This window comes from Passer montanus, unplaced genomic scaffold (assembly GCF_014805655.1).
Source record: "Passer montanus isolate IOZ18808 unplaced genomic scaffold, ASM1480565v1 scaffold61, whole genome shotgun sequence".
NCBI lineage: Eukaryota > Metazoa > Chordata > Aves > Passeriformes > Passeridae > Passer > Passer montanus.
In genome coordinates this window covers 670,282-690,798 of record NW_024371149.1, presented here as the reverse complement: position 1 = coordinate 690,798, position 20,517 = coordinate 670,282, and the positions used below count along the sequence as shown (strand labels likewise).

Below are 20,517 nucleotides of genomic sequence, written 5' to 3'. Positions count from 1 at the left end.
AATACCCTAAGCCGACCCTGCCATATATGTAACCTCCTAACTCATTTTTTCAGTCCAACTGACCAGTCTACCCTTTATGCCACAGCAGACAATTGGCAGTGAATTGGAGCAGTTATAAAAGTTCTTTGTTGTGGATAGCCTGGACCCTGGCTGAAAAAAAGCACATCAACATGCGTTAGTGGCACTTTTCTCAATTCACGAATAGTATCAGCACAGGTCAGAGAAAACGAAGGTTGTCCTAATCCTCACAAATTAATTTAATTTACAAACAAACTGATACATACAGTAGATAAACTGACTGCTGCAACCACTTTTGGGGCAAAACTTCATGGGTGACCAACACATCCTATGGAAGAAACAGGAAATGTCTCCTGCCACTGCAGAAGTGAAGACTCTGTGTGGGCAGGTGTAGCAGCTGGGATCCGGCTGTGACACCACTTAACGTGTGCTGTCACTGCAATGCTGGCTGAGCTCCAGTGACTGCAAGTGGCAAAGGCTGCTAGGGTTGCACATCCCCTGTGGACAGGTAGCACTTGCAACCCCTTTGGTGCCTCTGAACAGTGTGTGGCAAAGCCCAGTTTAGCAGAGGCAGGTTCAGAGGGCACAGTGGCACCTGCTAAATCACTACAATGATTTCCTGCAAGACCTTTATTTTCCTAGCCACATACTGTATTGATCAGGCGGCTTGGTTACTGAAAGAAGGCAGGGTGATGCAGCTGGTAAATCCTGCATGATGTGCTCATGTGGAACACAGTCCGCAGGAAAACTACAAAAAGCTTGAAAAGTAAATGTGTGTTTACCAATTTGTTTTCAGCCTGGATGGTACCAGCGGAAGTTGTGCTTAAATATAGTGGACATAGTTGTAACCTTGTAATGGTGCTGCTGCGCAAAGATTTAATTTTCTAATCTATTTCTGTAAAATGGCTTCAAGCAATAAAGCGTCAAAACCTACTGCTTTGACTTTGCCCATGTCCAGGCCAGAAATTTTGACACCTTAAAAAATATTAAATTTGATGCTTTAAAAAGGGTATTAATTGCAAATGAATTCTTAAGGTAAGATGCCCAGACGTGTGTGATTGTCAGATTACTGTATTGCTACAATGTTGTTTTTGGTTACCTAAAAGCCTGGGCTTTTTCTGCGCTTGTTTCAATGAGACATCTAATGCTGCGCAGGAGTGAAATGGGCTGCACTGGACGTTATCCACTGTTTAAGCCTGTGGACTGCAGGTTACAATCACGGGGCCGCTGTGGCTCGGGGAGGAGGGCAGCGCACCGTGCCAGGGAGAAGCGAGGGGTCACTGCGGGAGCAGAAGCCGAAGTGGTGGAAGCGCTGGGGCCCTGGCCCCCGAGGTGCCGGACCTTCAGCGAGAACACTCCCTGGCGGATCTCGGCGCTCCTGCGAGCGGCGGGGCAGCGGGCCCGTGGGCCCTTAGGCCGCGCGGCCCGCCCGGCCCCGCGGGAGCTGCGGCCCGGCCGCGTCCTCCGGGCGGCTGAAGGCAGCGATCAGGGCGGCGGAGGCCGCGCGGAGCATGGCACGGGAGGGAGGCAAGGAGCCGTGAGACGGAGAATTTCCTCCGCTCCCCGTCCGGGCGGGCAATGCCGGAGGGACCCGCCGCAGGGCGGGGGGCCCAGCACAGGCACCCCGTCCCTTCCCTCCCCCGGGCCGGCGGCGGGGCCCCCGGCAGCGCCCGTGCGCCTTTAAGGGGCGGCGGGCGGGCGGGCTGGCAGCGGCATTGTTCCCTGACGTCACCGCAGCCTGTGCGGCGGCGGCGGCGGCGGCTGCTCTCAAACTTGCCTTTGTTATTCGGCGCTCCCCGGCTGACACCGCGGCCGCTCGCAAAACGCGGAGCCGGAGCGCGCCGGAGCGGCGGGACGCGCCGCCGCTGCCGGGCCGGGCGGCCGCCGCTCCGTCTCCGCGCTGGGAGCGGCCGCGGGCGCAGCGCCCGCAGGGACCCCCGCGCCCCGAGGCACACGGGGAAGGGCGGGCAGAGGGGTCTTTTCACCGGGGAAGCCACGGAGGCGTGAATGAGCGGGGCGGGGGCCGCAGCCCCGCGCAGGTCAGCGCGGCGGACGGCGGACGGGGGCAGCCCCGCGGGGGCACCGGCGGCGGTAGCGCTCCGTTCCGCCTGCACGCAGCTGGAAAAAATAAGAAAAAATTAGACAATCTTCCCCTTCCCCGAGCGATCCGACATCCCTTTACAGTCCCGGTCGTTCTCCTCCTCCAACAACAAGACGAATGTGACCAGCGAGAAGCTACACAGTGCTGTTTAAATTGCTTATCTTAATTGCATAATCTAACAAGCCCCGTTGGAGCAGGGATGAATATATTAGGCTTATTAACAACTCATCATAAAATATTGATTGTCCTGGAAGTGTTTTATCAAGGGGAAGAGAAGTCGAGGGAGATGTTTTTTAGCAGATTGGGGCTCGTCAGACAAGGACGGTTTCTTCTTATTTTCTCCCTGGAAATCGGGCTGGATTTCCTAAGGAGCACAGGGGAAGAAAAACAGCAGAAAAACACGCCCTATTGTTAGCGCCGGGGGCCGCGCTCCGGGCGGCGGGGGGGCCCCGGCCCCTGACCGCCCCCCCGTGCCGGGGCCGCCTCCTGGGCCCGCCCCGCCGGGCACCGCCGCCCGCCCCGCTTCCCCGGCTGAGCGGGGACCCCCGGGAGAACCCCGCTCCTACCTGGGTGGCGGGAGCTCCGGGCTCCGAAAATAACAGCCGCCCCGAGGGTGGGGGTGGTGGCAATAAATGGAGGGGGGTGGGGGGCTAAAGTGCAATAACGGAGCCAGCAGGATGTCTCGGCGTTCCCCTGTAATCCCCCTGCCCGCCCGGTAGTTCCTTCCATGCCCGTAAAAATTCTCTCGTGAAGACGACAGAGACGGAGACACCTCATGCTTGAGAGTGTGCTGTGTCCAGGGTGGTTTTCCCCTATTTAATAATACAAAAACACCGAAGGGAGTATACATATTCTCCAGCTTTCAGTTTCCAGAGTGGAAGGGTTTCCGAGTGCTTGGTATTCAGGAGGACTAAATCGAGAATCCCCGCCTTAAAAGACACTGTAAGACAATATTTGTATTTTAACTCGTATCTAAGATTTTTAACTTGGTGTGATTTGGGGGGGTGTGTGTTTTGCGGGGGGAGAGGGGAAGGGAGAGGGCGAAGGGAAGAACATCCCTGTAGGAGGCAGCTCCCTTTCAGATAGGAATCTGGGACAGATTTTGCCAGCAGCCACAAAGCATGGCCCTTTGGTAATAGAATAGCCAATGTAATTTGACACTTCAACTTGCTGTGCTCTCTGCTAGTTGATTCACTTACTCACCCACTAACATTGAGCTCCTTTTCACTGTCTGTGGGCAAGGGGGAAAAAAAGGGGGGGGGGAAGGAAGAAAAAAGAAAGCAAGGGGGAGAAGGAAGAAAGGAGGGGAATAAACAAAATTATATATTTAAAAATACCCGAGTAGAGCTGCAAATCAGTTGGGAAAGAGGATTTTGCCTGCCTTCTTCCTTATTATTTTGCTGCTGCAAGGCTGCTTTGCAATCCGTAGGTAAGTTTCGCGTCTATTTGCGCTCCCTGCTCGCACCTCCCCGTTCGCGGCCGGGCAGGGGTTGCGTCTCGGCGGAGCAGAAACAATGGAGCGGCCACGCTGGGGAAAAAGGTGTACAGGGAGGAAAAAAAAAAAAAAGAAAACAACAACATATTTATTCTGCAAGGGGAGAAAATGTGTGGAGACTTCTTAAAGGGGCAGACTGTCCCCGGCGAGGGCGCGGGGCGCGGGCGAGCGAGCAGCCGCGGAGCCGGGCCCGGGCGGGGAAGCGGCTCCAGCCGGGCAATGCCCTTCCCGGGCCGGCCGCGGGGTCGCGGAGGGACCCGGCCCGGGGCGAACTTGGAGCAGCCGCGGCGGGAGGCGGGCGGGCGTCGGAGCCGCCGCAAGCACAAAGGGGGCTGCGGGGACCGGGGCGGCGGCTGCCCCCGGCCGGGGCGAGCTCCGCCGGGGCGGGCAGGAGCCCCGCAGCGGGGCCGGGGCTGCGGCTCGGGGCGTGCGTGCCCGGCCGCCCGTGCGGGGCTCGGCAGACGCGTGGGGAAGCCTGCGCCTGTTCTCGGGGCTCCGGGAAGCTTGCCTGGGTGTACATTCCTTGCGTCTGGGTTTTGAGAGCCAGTTGGGACCTGGGCCTCTCTCGCCGGGCAGGAGGAAGGAGCAGCCCCCCTCCGTCCCGCTTCCCCTCCCTCCCCCCGTGCATCTGTCCAGGAAGCCGCCGGGCGGAGGGGAGGGGGCGCGGGGGCAGAGGGCCGGGGGTGCCCTGCCCTGCCCGGCCCGACCCGGCCGGGGCTCGCCCGCCTTTGTGCGAGGGGAGCGGGGGAAGCGCTTCCAGGGGCGGCCGGCGGAGCTGCTCGCGGGGAGAGGGAGAATGGCAGCCAGTTAAAAGACACTTCAGGAATGTAAACATAAAAATAGGAGCCATCCAGCCACGCTCTTGTCCCCCCCACCCCCCCGCGGGGCTCGGGATAGCATTCTGGGCTGGCGCGGTAGCGGGGAAGGAGTACGGCAGCCTGCGACAGGGGGAGGAAGTTGTTACTATAATCGGGGTTTTAGACTGTAAACTTTGTTTTGCACGTGCAAAGTTTAATTTCGGTGCCGCCTCGGAGGCTGCGATGAGAGACGCGGGGCGGCGCCTCGGGGGTGCCCCTTGGAGCGCAGCCCCCACCGCCGCCTTTGCTAAAGGTGGAACCTGCCCGGCCGTGGCAGCGGGACCCCGCATCGCCGCTTTTGTCTGGGCTTGCCGGGGTCCCGCTCCCCAGCCCGGCAGCTGCGTGACTTGGTGCAAATTGCGGCTGTATCGTCAGTTTATCGGGACCGAAGCGAACTCAAGGCATAGCTCTGCTCTGTCGTCCGATTGTGCGCCGTGTGTATTTTTGTGCTTCAGTTAATAATCTGCAAACGGCTTAATGGCTCTGTAGTGCCAGAGGAATTGGTTTTCTCCATTTACTTCAGCAGGCCTGAGTGAAGCTGGTGTTCTGACTGCTTTTTTCAATGCATTGACACGAGAGAAGAGGATTTAACTTGGCAGCCTGAACAAATGCTCTATCAAAGGTTTCCTAAGAGACAGTAGGAGTGCTGGGGTGATGAATGACCTGGGGTAGTTTTAGGGTGCTACCTATGGAAGCTTTCTTTTAAATATGAAATGGCCATTTAGGGCTGTGAATAAAACTGCGCGCATCAGAAAGGCGACAGGCTTATAAAATTTAAAAGGGCAAAAGCCCATTAATGCTGTGGCAAAGCTTTGGCTCCCAGCTCTGGTTGAGTAGTTCCAACTGCCGTGAAGTGCCAAAGCTTTTAAGGAACCTTTAGCAACAGCTTCTCTCTGGCTGTGGAAGGGACCTTGGCCTTGCACCGTGGAAGTTTAATGGTGCAGCCTCTCCTCCCCACGCAAGGGAGGAAAGGCGAGGGCAGCAGGTGGGAGGGCAGTGGGGATAACGTAGGGGTGAAGCAAAATCTGGAGGGGAGTTTTTTTAAAAGGCTGTATGCTGGAATGTATGGCTAAAATGTCTTGCTGCTGGGAACCTGTTCAGGTTACGATACTGAGGCAGTAACATGGCACAGTGGGTAACTCAAAAACATTACTAGCACCAGCAGAAAAGTTTCACAAAGGAATGTAGCAAAGCTAAACACCTTTGGGAAACAAATCCCTCTGACGAACATAGTTTGTCGTGGATTCAGAGCTTCCACTTCCTTCTCTTGACTGGGGAAAATGTACTATGGCATCAATCTTCTCTTGGCGGGGCCTGGTGCAGGTTTGTGAATGCCAGAAGACTCGCTCTGACCTTTCTCTGTTCCAAGCTGAGGATGTTGAAACACCAGCCATCAAACAAAAGAGACATTGAAAGCAAGATCTGCAATGGAGCACGTGTGACTTTGAGGCTAGCTGAGTGCATTTGGTGGCCGTTTTCCTCAGAGTTTGGGGTGGGGAACAGGAGGAGGAAAAGGTTGCTTATTTTTACAGTGAGACTATGGAAAACCTGACTTGAAATCCCCTGAATATCCCATAGTCAAGTATTTTCTTAAAGTGTTGTTTCAAAGTGCCTTGATTTCTGCTCTTTTTACATATGTATCTGTAATTGCTACATTACGAGAGGAAGATTATTTCCCCCCATGGTTGCAAGGAGGACCACGAATTTTGCATAATCCACTGCATTAAAAAAAGAAAGAAGCTTTCAAAAAAAAAATGTCTTTAGGATTATATTTTAAAACAATGAAGCATTTCCTGGGATTGAATTGACAGATTGTGAGTTTTATCTATACAAGATAACACTACCTTGAAAAGTGGCTGATTTCAAGATTATTCTGTAAATTGTAATTTAAATTTACTTTGGGCTTTCTGAATTTAAGAAGAATGCCTTTGGGACCAGTTGATATAGGTATCTAACCTGCCAATTACATTCATGTCAACATGGACAGATGCTTTTATTTTGCATTGTTTGCATTGTTTACAGTTCACAATACCTTAAATAAACGATCATGATTAGAAACAATAATTGAGTGTGTGGCAAAGGATCAATGAAAACTTTGTTTCAGGAAAGAAGTGAGTTGCTGTGTATATGTACAGAGAATGTTTTGTGCTCTCTGGGATGAAATAAATCTGCGATCTTACTATGGTGTACAATTCTGTTTTTAGATTATTTTAAGAAACCCACAAAAGATAATGGATCAGTTTTTGCAACATCTGAATGATTTCTCCTGTACAAGAAAGGAAAGGCAAGGCTCTCTGTAGCATAGTTCCATTCATAACTTTTCTTGGGAGTTGCTTGCCCTTTGCCCCAAATCTCTTCCACTTTTATGGGCTCCAAAGGTTTTCTGTTGGGGGGGGGGAAGAAAAAAAGAAGCAAAAGCAGAGCCAAACCAGCACCCCAAACCCTCATGGATGGAAGTTACATCACTGATACTATAGTTGGAGACAATGTTGGCAGGTTTTTAGCAATTTAATGTTTGTACTAGCAGCTTGGAAAACCTGTTTTCTCTCCTGAAAAGGAAGAAAAATAGATATGGGAAAGGAAAAAGAATTGGAATTCCTTTTGCCTTCCCCAGTGTTGTTGATAGGTTTCAGAACAACAGGGATCCAGCCTTTTTCCAGTTACATAGAAGATAATGTGACTGTGAGAAATGGAGGTAGTGGCTGGCCAGGAACTCGTGGTGCCTGCTGTGCTGCTCTGACAACGTGGGTGATCAAATGCTGCAGGAGGCGTGAGCTTGGCTTGTTATGGCTTTACCTGGGAAGCCTGTTTCTCATAAATAAGTAGGACTGCAGTTAATGCCTGTGGTAGCAAATTTGACCACTATGCAATTGGCTAATTTGTTCGCTCCTAGTTAGACCAATTTTTGTGAAATTCTATCCTGTATTACAGCAAAGCAGCGAGAATACTGCCGAAGAGTTTATGTTGGTTTATGTTTGTTCCTGTCAACTGCCTGTTGTAGGACAAGCAGCACAAGCCCTCTTTATCCATTTAGGTGTGTTTTATGGGAAAACACAGTAAGCAAAACATCAATATAGAACCACCACAGACAGACCTCCTGCTCAGATATTGTATGTTTTCCTTACACTCAATTCACATCTTCACTCCAAGTGTATGCAAGCCTTCCTGCTGATGACAAGTTGAGGCTGTCAGTGGTATTAGAAATAATTTCAGCTTTAAAATGGTGTCTTTGGCTTAAAAGGTTGTTTTTTTGTATTGATTTCCTCCTCCCCTCTTCTTACTATAAAGCAGAAAATTCTTATGTAGCAGTTTTCAATTCTTCACTTCCATTGGGTTTCATGTGATCATTAACATTCAGTTTGGCTAATGTTAGAATATTTTAAAGAGAATATAGGCTGCTAGGGAAATGTCCAGGCAATGACTTGCAATGGATCTCCACAGCTAGACTGTTGGAGGCAGTAGTGTATTATGAGAGTAGGAGATGGCCTTACACTTGTTACGTGTTATTTTTGGTTCTAATAATTTAAGATACACCGAAGTCTACATTGCCTGCAAAGATGAAGTTTCCTGGCTTCAGTACAGTGCTCTGCCCTTCTCTTTATGGAGCAGGGCAAATTTCTATGGGTATTAGGTATCCAGTAAAAAAAGCAAAGTTGTTCTTAGACAGACAAAATCACTTTCAACCTAATTTCTCCTGTAAGTGTCAATAGAAATTAAGTTACTCCACAGGGAATGACTCATTCTTTAAAAGAACTTGCCCTTCTGAAGGCTCACATAGGTGATCATTCATTTTGGAATATCTGTAGTTTCCTTCAGTTGCTTGTACATTTTAGTTCTGTAGCAGAGGACAGAGGAAGTAATTTTTACTCCTGTAGTGAATGGTCTAACATCCCAGAAATCCTTTCCAATTTGTGGTGGTTGATGCATTTTAAAATAAGTTTTAGTATCTAGTGAAATATCTAAGCTTGAAAAGGGATTTCTGTCCTTTACATGGATAATTCTATAGATCAAGCTGGTTTGTATTTTGTTTAGTGTACTAATATTGGGGTAGTGACATACAACCTATCACAGTAACATTCCATTAACATAAATGTGGGAAGCATATCCCCTGGTTGGTAATCCAGGGTTTGTTTTGACTCTGCAGACCAGCTTTGACTTGATTCCCAAAGTGAAGCTGAAAGGCTCCTGGCTCAATACCAGGCAGTGGGAGGGAGGAAAAGAAATTGCTCAAAACCCCATTTATATGCACAGTGGTACAAACCTGTGCAAATTTCATAAAAGTGCGAGTTTGTATTACCTCTACTGCTCATTGTTAGTCTATATAAGAGGTTTCTTATTCATTTTATGTTTTCTTGTTTGTCCTGGCTTATGACAGTGGATGGTGAAAACCTGATTTGTAACTCATGTCCTCATGCTAAGACATCCTCCTTCAGACCTGTGAAACCTACGCCGGTGATGGTCCAGCTGCCTGATCCATAGCGAGTTGTGTTATCCTCTTCCTGTAGGGCTGTATGCCAGTCATTTGTCAGTATTGGCTGTAGGCACAGAGGGGCTGTGGTTGCTGTAAGCCTTTTTGTTTCCAGGGAAAAGCAGCACTGCTGTGGGCCTGACTTCAGAAAGGGGAACAACTCTAACATATAGATAATACATATGTGTTGTCAAAGATAGCACGAGACCGAAAGCCACAAAAGTGAAGCATCTGATAGTCACGCAAAACTAATATGGAGATGGTTGTCTTTATTTGGGTTTTCTTGAAATCTTATTTGTTCTCATGTTCTCAACTCTTTACCTGGTAACTGGTAAATTCTTCTGTTGGTTTAGTTTGGTAGTCAGCTTGGTCCAGATAGCATTAACTAGAGAATACTGACTGCTTGATCTAATGCACAAATATGGGGAAACTGCCTCATTCATGTGGCAGCTCTTTGTGCTGTGAAATACCGTTTGTCATCTTTGCTGATTAGGTAAAAACATGTTTGAGGAGTAAGAGAAAAAGCAATACCTTGACTACAAGTTTGTGCTGTCTTTGGATTCATGTAGTAGTTTTTCATTCCTTTGAGACTTCAGGGCTCCGATGACTGACTGGCTGGCACAGTGAACGGTATCTGTCTTAGAGATTTCTAGATAGTCTCATAACTAATCAGAAAGCATTATTTATTGGGACTGCAGTGACATAGATATATGACAGAATAGTAGGGGCTTCAATTGGCCATTTAGTAGCAAAAACAGTTCCCTTGATGTGTATCTGCTTGTTTCTTGGCTACATTCCTGATTCCCTCTGAGAACAGTGGAGTCTTTCAGGCTGCTCTGAAATACACACCTCTGTATCTCCATCCGTAAATTCTGCCGTGCAGGTTTCTCTTCTTGTGTTTTTGAACACCCATTCTGAAAACAGATGAGCTGATCTAATACTGGTTTATTGTGTAAATAAGGGCACTGTGGGGTGAGGGAGAAATGCAGGAAAACGCTGAAGCTGACACTGCGGGGCAGTTGGTGCTTGAAAAGGTTTGAGATGGGACTTGAGAAGGTTTCCAGGGACTTCCCTGGAAATTGTCTGCTCTCATACTGACAAAGGGGGTTTCGGAGTCTGCCTCACCAAAAGCAGAAATCATTGTAAGCTTGTAAGGTGTTTTTATGACTTTGATTTTGTGTGAAACTCAGACCCTTCCCCTGTGCTCTTCTCTTGGACATGACTGTTGTCCAGCCCAGCAGCCTGCTGGATGGGCATTCTCCAGCTCAAAGGTTACCATCTGCTCTTGGTTATTTTAGAGGTGTGAGAGTGTGATGCGTGAGGGGAAAAAATCCACCACAAGAGAGTTGACTCACAGGGAGGAGAGGCTTGAGCCCTGAGTTGCAAGACCTCCACCCCTCCATCTACAGCCACTTTCTTGAGGAAATGAGAGAAACTCATCAGCTGCTGTCCCGCTGTGTCTGTGCCCAGTTTGAACAGCACTTCTGTTTGTGCAGCCCGAAGGCGGGATGCCTCCATAGATAGTGTGAAAATAAGAAATACCTTACGTATCACTGCTTTCACATAAGCCTTGGTTTTCCTTAGTACTGCACGTCTCTAAGATCTTGACTATTGTAAATGACCAAAAGAAGCCTTATAAACATGAAAATTTTCTTAGAGAATGCATTTACTTAAAATACATTTCAAAATACAAGTTCCTGCAGCTAAACTATTTTGACAATAAGCACTGTTACACTTCAGTTTAAAACTATTTTATATTTCTAGGTGAATCAAAAAGCCATTTGATTATCTTCCCTGTCCTGCCAAGGTATGCCAAGCCTACCTCCAGCTAAAAAAAAGGGGCAAGAAAATGCTTTAAAAAGCACTTTTAGAGACTTAGTTGACACTGACTTCTTGGAAAAGTAGTTTGTTTATACATCTACCCATAGATGAAAGAGAGAAGAGTTTATTATCCTGCAGGTTTGCAGGGGAAAAGAAGAATGATATGGTTGTCAGGCAGTCTACCCAGTGTCTTAGTGTCCTTGTAAGTTTTGTGTTTGTTTAATGCTTATAACTCTTTTCCCAGCAGTGGGATCACAGAAGTTAACTTTGTTGCAGCTGTTATACAGCTTATACTTAGGTCTCCCTTATAACAACCCAAGGCTTTCCGCAAGCCTTTTCAAGTAAAGCTTCTCTTCTCCACTTAGCACAGGTTAATTCACTTTATATTTAATTAAACTTCCTTTTTTTTTAACTGGAATTCTTGTTCTAAAGGATGTCAGGCCAGTGAACTGTCATCCTGTACATGCTTTTGTGATCTGACTATCTGCACACTCAGCTCACTGTGCTTTAGGTGCTTTACAAAACCACAAAACCTTACCTTTCTGTTTCACAGAAAACCAAGGTGCTGAGTTGCAGTGGGCACTTATGTGCAGATGTGGATGGTAGTTCTGTGACTGAAAAGGTGAATTCAGTGTGTGTTGCGCGGTCAAGGCTGTTTCTCTACAAGCTAGTGTTCAAATTGATCCCATTCACAAGTCCCTTTTTGATTCTGAGATACCCACTCTGATATGTCTCACCTGGTGAGACTTAATGCAGCTACCAGTCCTGCTTTTAGATGTTTCTTATGGGAACTGTACTTGAGTCTTTGCTTGTTTTCTCAAGTGTGAGATTTCTCCAAAAATCTACATCACTGTTTTAAAAAGTATTGGGTTGCAGTCCAGCTGGAGTTAGATACCATTAGAGATGGGCGCCTACTAGCTTTCCAAATGAATGCGTAGCTTTGGCTTTTGGCACTGTAATACTCTGACATCTCTCACATTAAAATCATAACAGTATTATGTAAGGAGAAGTTATTTTGGGTCACTAGCAGAGCCCTCTCAGGCTTCGTTAAATCAGCCTTGCAAGTTAAAACACTCAGGCTCCCATCTTCTTCCTGCAGCTTTTTGGCAGCATGAGCGTGTGGGTGCTGTGTCCTTTCTCAGTCGTTTGCCCTCTGCTCTGCTCAGGCTGCGTGGCTGGCTCTGCCCCTGCTCCTGCCCTTGCAGAGGAAGGGCACGCTCAGCACTGCTCAGCCCTGGCTGTCACTCCCCAGTCCCAGCTGCTTTGAGGTGGTGCTGGAAGGAAGGAGGAACCGGGGGGCTCTGTGTTCCTGCTGCTCCAGGCTCTGTGGCAGCAGGCAGACAGGAGTTGCGTGGGAAGCTGGATACCCGGGAGGGCTTCAAACTGCACTAAACAAAGTCCCCCCTCTGCAGCGGGCACTTGCTTGTTTATGTGTAACTCAGGAGTCAGTTTCATTTGGCCTTGTGTTATTATTTAGCAGAGGACAAGTAAAACACCGGCTGTTGGTGACCAGCAAGAGACAGAGTACAGAAACAATCCGGGGGAACCTTTGCAGTGTTTGTTGATAACAAATACTTGAACCTGGTGTTTAGCAAAGGTACAGTTTAGATATGAAAGATGCCATACTTGGACTTGTGTGAGCATTATCAATGCTTCCTTTGGAGACCAGTCCTTGCGTTCTGAGTGATCCTTGGGTATGAGTTATGCATAAAGGGATGGCCATTTGGAGATGGCTTATGCTTTAGAAGGAATCAGCAACAGGACAGAAGATAAATATTTTAAAACATCCACATGAAATTGCTGTGCCCTCGATGTCTGTGCGGCAGGGAGAGCAGAGCTGCTGGATTCCACTGCCGGTGGCAGAGGCTGGAGCTGTGCAGGTTGGGAGAGTGGAAGGGCCCCCTGGGGCACAGAGCAGATGGTGCTTGGTGCTGCTCAGGCTAGGGTGAGGCAGTGGTTCTTTCTGCAAAGAGCGGTGCTGCGGATGGTTAGTGCTTCAGAGCTTTTTTGATTAAAACGGGTTCTGAAAATATTTGCAATAATTATTCTACCTGTATTCACGGCAGATTGCTCTTTTGTAAAGGAACCCATTGAAAAGCATCTGAGAGGTGTAGGGTCTGCAGGGCCAGAGTTGAGGTGGCAGCGGTGGCTGCTGCTGGGGGGTTCGGAGTGGAGCTCTGAGCAACTGGCTGGGGGGAAACAAATGAGTGCCTTAAATTCAGGATTGTGCTGCTTCTCTTATCCTTAAGTAAGGTTGTTTTATCCCCAAATAAATACAAAAAAATGCTGAAAATTTAGGATTCATCTGTTAATGTTTCTTTTGTTAAATAATTGGTACTTGGAACATCTATTTTTAAGACTTTGGCGTGTTTCCTCTTAGCTACCCTAGAGCATAGCTGCTCCCCCAGAGTAGTGGTTGGTATGCTGCATTTAAGGCAGTGTTTTGTAACCTTTGGATATCTGCCTTTAGCTCTCTGATAGGCTGTGATGGGTTCTTGTGAGTGCCATGCCACCGGAGTGGTTCACCCAGGACAGCTCCAGCTCGGCGTCTGCGTGCCCAGAGCTGGGAGCCGCAGGCATATGCAGGTAAACACATTAACGAGCTGAAAGGAGGATAAAGTCGATGATAGGCAGGCTGCTATTGTGTGGTGCCCAGGCTGTGCCATGGTGACTAAGACGCTGTGATAGTTTCCTTATTGGCCACCATCTGTCTGCTCCTGGCTGCAGCTTCTTGGCTGGCACTCTGCCTTGGGAGAGGGACCGGCTCTGCCCCGGCGCAGCACCCAGGGCAGGGCGGCTGGCGTGGGCAGGGACGGGACGATGGATGCCCAGAGCTTTCTGGTCATGGCTGTGAGATACACTTGTTTAATCACTTGGGGAAAAAAACCCCAATCTCTGAGACAGCGTTTTCAGTGTATTCTTAAATGTTTCGCACCCTAAATGCAATAAATCATTCAATGCATGAACTTCCTTGCAACACTTTTTGCGACATAAAATCTGATACCAGTGCCTAATTTTGGAATATTAGTGTTTTGAAAATTTAAGGGAAACTTCACATGTTTCTAGAAGTTTTATGGTGACACACAATTTGAAATTCAGATTTAAAAATTTTAACTTGGTCACCCAAGAAGAAACAGTATGTCAGTGTGGAGTCTTACTCCTTTTTCTGAAATTGCAGCTATGGCCCTCAGTATCTTTTTCTCAATAAAGAGAAATGTAAATCAAAAATACTTGTAATGTTGCCAACATCTTGTCCTAACAATACCCCAGCATATTAAATCATAAAATAAAGAAATAGTACATATCTCCTGCCATATGAAAAATAAAAATATATTTTAAAGTATATATTTGCTGTAGTCATGCTCATCTTCAGAGTTCATGAGTTCATACCTTATTTCCTGAAGAAACTGGCAACCAACATTATCTGAAAACCTGTTAATACAAGAAATGAAATATTGGTGAGTCAAGCTCCCATTTTACCGGTTGCACCCAATTTAGGAATATCTTGTAGTAAATAAAAGGTTAATACATATACACCAACCTCTCTTTGCTTTCCTTCATTGTTGAATAAGGCTAAACCCTCCAGAGGAGCACTGAAGAGGCAGGAATTCTTTGGCAGTTGATCTGTTTGTGTTTTTAACGTAGAATATTTTTAGCCTGAGATGCAAAAATATGTACTTTTGTATTGAAAGAGACTGTTGTTTCCTTTTATTTTAAACCCTGGATGAGAAACAAGATGTCAGACCTATTATAATGCAGCCCAGTAATTAACATATGTTGGTCTGCCTCTGCCAAGGATTTCTTATGAGTAATGCAAGTTGCACAAGTAGAGGAGTCAGGTGGTTTGTCAGTGAAGAATCATACACATGCTTGAGTGATCAGATCCTAGAGACACCATCTGAAGATAGAATGTGTATCTGGATTTGAATCTAAGAACAATTATAGTTTAAATGACCTCTTGGCTACCTTAAGTTTAAAAATCTAGGTAAATTCAGCTTTTTCTTGATTTTTTTTTTTCCTAATGAGGCATATATGACCAATTTTGATCTATTTTCCTGATAAATCTTATGGGAAACAAATGGTATATTGTGGATTTAAATAACTAAAAGATTCCTGAACTCTGAAGTTTGCTACAATTAGTGTTCTTTCTACAAGGAGATTTTGTTCCTTAACCTAAAAGGAGACTGTTGCACACCCACTTGTGGTTTAATGTGGGCTCACAATTGGTGAGTGCATCTTCTGCACAGCTCTCTCAATGTGACCCCATCATCTGGGCTGAAGGGACTGGAGCAGGGGGATGTAATAGGATGTAATAGGATCAGTCAATATCTGCATATATTGCAAGTATTAACAAACACCAGAGCTTCTTTGGTAGTTTATCACCATAGTGTAAAACCATTATTTTTTTCTACTTCAGAGTTGTGTTTAATTTGTAGTTTATATTTTGATACTATCTGTTCAGCTATAAGTCAAGCTTGGCTGTGACAGTGATGGCCCTCAGGCTACCTTTTGGTTGTAAATTCACAATTGTTTTTGCCTTGAGTGCCATTTTCAAGCTATGCAGTGTGGATAGTCTTGAATAAAAGAACTTTCAATACAGGAAGTGGATTTTGGTGCTTAGACTAATGATTACACAAATTTAAGATTGCCAGCCTTAAAATATTCAGCCATTAGAATCCAGGCATATAAAATAATTTTATGTAATAATAAACTTGAATTCTTTTGCAAAATCTGCTTTTGGTACCCCTTTGTTTAGGGTCCATATTTTCAGGTTTTGTCTTGGCTCACAAACACTGGAAACTCAATTAAATGGACAGAGATGCTGATATGATTGGTTCACTTAAGGAGTTGGAGCTTTAAGAGTACACATGAAAGTACCATTAGGCTTAGCTCCAGGACTTGTTTCTCACTTTCTGCTGCATTTCCATGCCATGTTAGGTCCTGGTAGGTCCAATTCACCCATGGAGGGTGTTTGTCACCCTTTCTCAAAACAGGGTAGTGCAATTGGTTGTCACACTTAGCAACACTGGTTGCCTGCTTTTCAAATCATTGAGCAACTTGTGACTTCCAGAAAGGTTAAGTAAGGACTGCAGTGGGTCAGAACTCCTGATCTGCAAAATTCTCATGTCTAGAAAATGCTGAGATCTCTAAAAGTGAAATTTTTGGATGTAAAATTCTTTTCCCTTCTACTGTCATTATTCTAAACCAGGCAGATTCAGCAGCTTTTGAGGAGATGCTGGAAAACCCAACTAGTTTAAGGGGAAAAAGAGCTGGCTGAGAAAAATGAGTGGTGAGAAAGATGTAGCTGCATTTACTGCCATAGCGACATTTTGGCCATGGAAAGTGAAATTGCTGAACTTGTGTTAATATTTATTGTGCATTCAAATACCTGTCGGAAGGCTTTGTGATCTATGGGTACTATTTTTATCTTCATTTACAAATCAGCAGGTGTTCACAGGCCTGTTGGACATCCATCCTTTTGAGGCATTTATGAGTAAACGTTTCTGGCTGTCATAATTTTGGTTGGTCAAGTTCATATTAATTGCTGCACTCTGTGCAGTTGTTCTAACATTTAAATACTGCCTGTGAGTAGGTTTGATTAAAATTACGTCTCTAGGTGCACACTAAATACCTTTGATACCTCACCTACAAACAACTGTAGAATTGTTGGTGAGAATGACAGCTGCAGGCAATAAACGAGGACAGTAATAGAAGTCTCAGTGCTGGAGAGAGCATCATAAATCATGAGGTGAGAGCAGCGTGTGTGCTGACAAATCGGTGAGCAGCTGCAAACAGCATTTTCCAGGTAAGAATTATTGCACTTGCTCCTGATAACTGCTCAGAAACCACCTCTTCCTTGTATGTGGGCAACTTTGCCCCTGCACAGGTACTCACAGCAGTGTAAGCTGTTGAGCTCTAGTATTTTGCCTGGGAATGGTGTTTTGTGTGGTGTAAGGTACATATTGTACATTGGACCTTGGTTTTCATCCAAGGTGTATTGAAGTGTGAATTTTCCCTTTCAGGGAGGAAAATCCCCATGCTTATTGCAGCAGATGAGTTATTTGATTTAGTTTCCTCAGAGACTTTGGAGAAGTGTTCTTGACAGGTGGAGAGAAGGAGATGTATTTGGATGGTTTTAACAAGCTTGCTTTGTTAGCCCTCACTGGGTGGAATTTGGAGGAGGTGCATATGCCTCTTCAAAAAAAAAAGGAAAAAAAAAATACTGGAATGATGCTGTTTAAGTAAGGGAGGTGATAATCCAGTCATATAGAAAGCAGTCTTGCTCTTCTACTGTAAGGGAGATGAAAACTATTTTAATGAAATAATGATGGGAAACAGATGGCAAAGAGCTAGCAACTGAAATATTTTTTGAACACTAGAAAATAAGTGTCAAACACATGTCTTATAATGTAATTATTGGTAAAAGCATAACATGTCAGAATATGTTTTAAAATGTTCAAATCTTTTCTTTTGTATGTAATTCAACCTTAATCTCTTGAGTTCTGGTTAATAGACTTTAATCTCGATAAATTAATGGCTTAGAAGTTTTGATGACCAGAAGTTACGGCCACTTTGCTTAGACAAGTGAATGTAACACCAGTGCCCTGCTCCAGAAAGGTGCTGCAGCTGGCAGACATTCATAGCTTTAATTTGCAGTTTTACAAGACTACCCTTTGGAGTTCCTGTGCTGCCAGTGTGTTGTCCGTGATGGGAGAAGTTGCTGACACACGCGGGCAAGTTGGGACTGCAGTGTGGGCAGGGCAGCCCCAGCTGTGGGTGCTGGCTGTCTGGCTCGGGTGTAGGCTTCCCTGGTGTTGGGGAGCACAGCTCCAGCCTGCAGCACACATCCTGGAATACCAGGAGCCTGCAGGTGTGACCACAGTGGTGTGACCACAGCGCTGTCCTGTCCCCACTGTGACAGCGGAACTTGAGTGTCTGCAAGGATTTCTTAACAGTTTTGCTGTGCTGTGCTTATGGTTAGAATGTAGTTGTCTTTCTGTTGTTCTTGAAACTGTTTACATAAATCATACAAATGAAGTGTTCATTAGAAATAGTCCTTTGAATAGAATCATATAAACATGAGATAATTGTGTCCCAGTTTACACCCCACCCCTCTCTCCCACTGGGCAGCAGGATTTGATCACTGGATTGAGAGAAGACTTCTATGGTTTTGGAATGTTTTAATTGTGGCTGGTTTTGTTGTTTCTTTGTTTGTTTTCTTGTTAAAGTTCATTTTCAGCTGACTTAGCTACAATTGATACCACTGTCCATGACTGCCTGGTTTCTGCATCAATGAAAGGAACATTAGGAACACCCCAACTAAGCAGATGGGAGGCCAGGACCTCCCTTTGAGCTCAGCTCAACAGACTTCAGGCTGTGACACTATTCTCAGTGTCCAGACACCTTGCAGTTCCCCCCAAAAAGGAAGACTATTTTCATACACCTCAGAACAGTTTCAGTTCAACAACCTGGTTTTCTAGAAACTCTTTCTTTCTTTTATAGAATATTCTTCTGACATTGACGAGTGTACAAGAGAAGCTATTTTTCTGAGTTTTTATACTTATGTACCATAGCCAGTGTGTTCAGACGCCTTCATGTGCATTTTCTTTCCTCTGAGTCCCATTGAGCTGAATACTTCTTACCAGCCTCACCTGATTTAATACTGAGCTAGCTGAAGGGTACCATTAATTGGCTGGTGGCATGGTGACTTTTGGAAGATAAGCTGGAGGCTGTGCAAGCTTTGGTGCTAGCAACACAGGGCTTTGACTGTGGTGTCCCTGGCGTGGCCACGTTCCTCCCCCTTCCTCTGTGCTAGCAGGAATAACAGAGTGGAAGGTGTGCAGGGGTCTCATCTGTGCCTCTCAAAGATAAACTGTGTCCTGGAGATGGTGCTGACTAACTGTGTGCCACTAACACAGGCTGATGGGAATCAGGAGAGGTGGGGTGGCATGGAAGCAAGGGGCCGTCACTGCACCATGGTGGGTGGCTTGTATATGGGTCCGCATCTTTGATGGCTTTCTGCATTCACTTCTCCAGAACAGGAATAAATTATGCTATTAATACTGAGGGGAGCTGTACCATGATGCCCAGTGTGAGCATGCTGCTGTGTGAGAAAGGTGGACAATCCCTCTTTCCATCCTGTGGTTTTGTGCTGTCAGGACTACTTAAGCCTCTTGGTTCCCTGCTGCATGTTATTCCCATCCTTATGCTGTGTTAGCATAAATATTTGTGCAGGTGCACAATGAACCAGACTGCTGAACTGATGAGGATGGAAACAAAAAAGCCCTTTTGTGTTTCTTACGCATTTTTTCCCTAGTCTGTTTCCCTCTGTGTCTGCACCAATCACCCGTGAGCAGCACATGGGCAGCAGCAGAGGATTCAGAAGCAGAGCTGTGTGGCAGACATGGAGGCAGGAAAGATTGCTTTAACTGGCTCTCCTGCCTAGGAAAATGAGACAGATCCACAGCCTCACAATTAGCAGAAAATAATAAACCCAGCTTGTAAATAGATTGGATCAAGTGATTAAAACCACAATATTTTGATTTGCATAAACTTGTTTTCCTATTAGTACAAGAGCATCTGTTGCTGGGGGCAGGTAGATTCTCACTAAATTGCATGTAACCTTCCCTACATCGGGCACTGCTTGTCATCTGTTAGAGCAGCCTCTGGAGCTGGTCAAGAGTCCTGAAAGCAAGACCCAAACAAAAGGAGCTTGGTTCTGCAGGACCATGCCCATTCAAGTCACTGCCTAAAGCCCTGCATCCAGTGGATGATCTTGGGAGGCTGGAGGCCTCTGCTATCTCCAGCTACATGACCTGGAGAAGTGAAAAGATGCTGGAAGAACTCAGTCTCCAGCTGGTCTGCGGTTGAGGGCACTGGGGAAGCATCACAGGGCCAGGGCTACCCATCACACAGAGCAGTCCCCCTCAAGCCTTGTTCCTCCCCATGCTGCCTGGTGCATGGGTAATTTGGGATCAGTGCAGAACCTGAGCCTTTTAAAACACCCTTGTATGTCCTGTGACGTGGTGTGTGAACTGCCACTGAATCCAGCTGTGCTGCATCCTGCTGGTTAGTTCTTCCAGTTTGGACCAAGTACCCCTAGCTCTGAGGCTTCTGTTTTGCAGAAGGTGGCTCTGGTTTCCACAGACTGAAAGCCCTAATGCAGATCTTAGGAGACACTTTTTTTCTTTTCCTTTGAACAACCTGTGTTTCAACTGAAATGGATTATTTCCTTTTCTGTCAAACCAGGTTGTGGGAACTTAGCACTGTGCAGTCAGGGAGGAGGTATCACAGAGCTTGAAGCCCATCCTCCCCTGTGGTTGGTGTGGCTACAGGATACTTCCATCACACTTACCCCTGGCAGAAAAGGCGGCTGTGTATTGTCACAAATTGTGCAGAAAGATCGAAAGCCAAAACCTGGAAGGGAAAGCCAAGCTCCCGTTTTCAGCCCTGAAGTATTCCTGCTGGCATCTGCTCTTCCCACCCTTGGTGGAGGGAGCCAGTAGCTGGTGGGCGACCTCCTCCTGTCGGTGCCCGGGCGGGGCGGGCGGTCCAGCGCAGGCGGCTCCTTTCCGGGAGCCGTGGCCTCCACCGAGGCCAGCTGGCAGCAGCCCCTGGCTCTGTGCCTCTCCTGCTCCCTGCTCAATTTTTGCAGCTTTGGAGCCTCGTTTGGGGGCTGAAGTGCCGCAGAAGAAGCTGTGCTAAAAGGGTGCCTTTTGCATGGTGTGCAGTCCTGCTGCGGTGGGAGCCCTGATTG

The 20,517-nt window shown here is 46.7% G+C and overlaps 2 protein-coding genes across 11 annotated transcripts in view; one reads left to right on the top strand and one right to left on the bottom strand.

Annotated features, from left to right (window-relative positions):
* Positions 1-1,887: 1,887 nt before the first annotated feature.
* On the bottom strand, positions 1,888-7,570 carry LOC120510921 (translation initiation factor IF-2-like). Of its 4 annotated transcripts, none has more exons than XR_005629625.1 (3): positions 3,457-7,567; positions 2,686-2,931; positions 1,888-2,483 (listed from the first exon to the last, which is right to left on the bottom strand). XR_005629625.1 is itself a non-coding variant. In XM_039727313.1 (3 exons), the coding sequence occupies exons 1-2, from the start codon at positions 4,759-4,761 to the stop codon at positions 3,474-3,476; spliced, it is 813 nt and encodes a 270-aa protein (XP_039583247.1). In that variant the 5' UTR covers positions 4,762-7,570; the 3' UTR covers positions 2,924-3,059; positions 3,457-3,473. The 4 variants fall into 4 exon arrangements, 2 of the variants coding, with proteins under 2 accessions (XP_039583247.1, XP_039583246.1); XM_039727313.1 differs by lacking the exon at positions 1,888-2,483 and having other exon boundaries at positions 2,924-3,059; positions 3,457-3,647; positions 4,123-7,570; XR_005629624.1 differs by lacking the exon at positions 1,888-2,483 and having other exon boundaries at positions 2,924-3,059.
* ZMIZ1 (zinc finger MIZ-type containing 1) overlaps positions 2,932-20,517 on the top strand; it is a 337,743-nt gene continuing 320,157 nt past the window's right edge. For 6 of the 7 annotated variants that reach the window (XR_005629623.1, XM_039727311.1, XM_039727304.1 and 3 more), the window contains exon 1: positions 3,416-3,548. The gene's annotated coding sequence lies outside the window, so the exon portion shown is untranslated. Of the gene's footprint in view, positions 3,062-3,415; positions 3,549-20,517 lie in introns of those variants that run through there. The other variant, XM_039727301.1, reaches the window with a different exon arrangement.

Excerpts from the sequence above, each read along its gene's own strand:
- LOC120510921 (XM_039727313.1), bottom strand. The coding sequence starts at position 4,761 with ATGCGGGGTCCCGCTGCCACGGCCGGGCAGGTTCCACCTTTAGCAAAG. Across the intron at positions 3,648-4,122 it reads CGCAAGGAATGTACACCCAG|CGTGGCCGCTCCATTGTTTC; the intron begins GCAAGCTTCCCG and ends CTTTTTCCCCAG.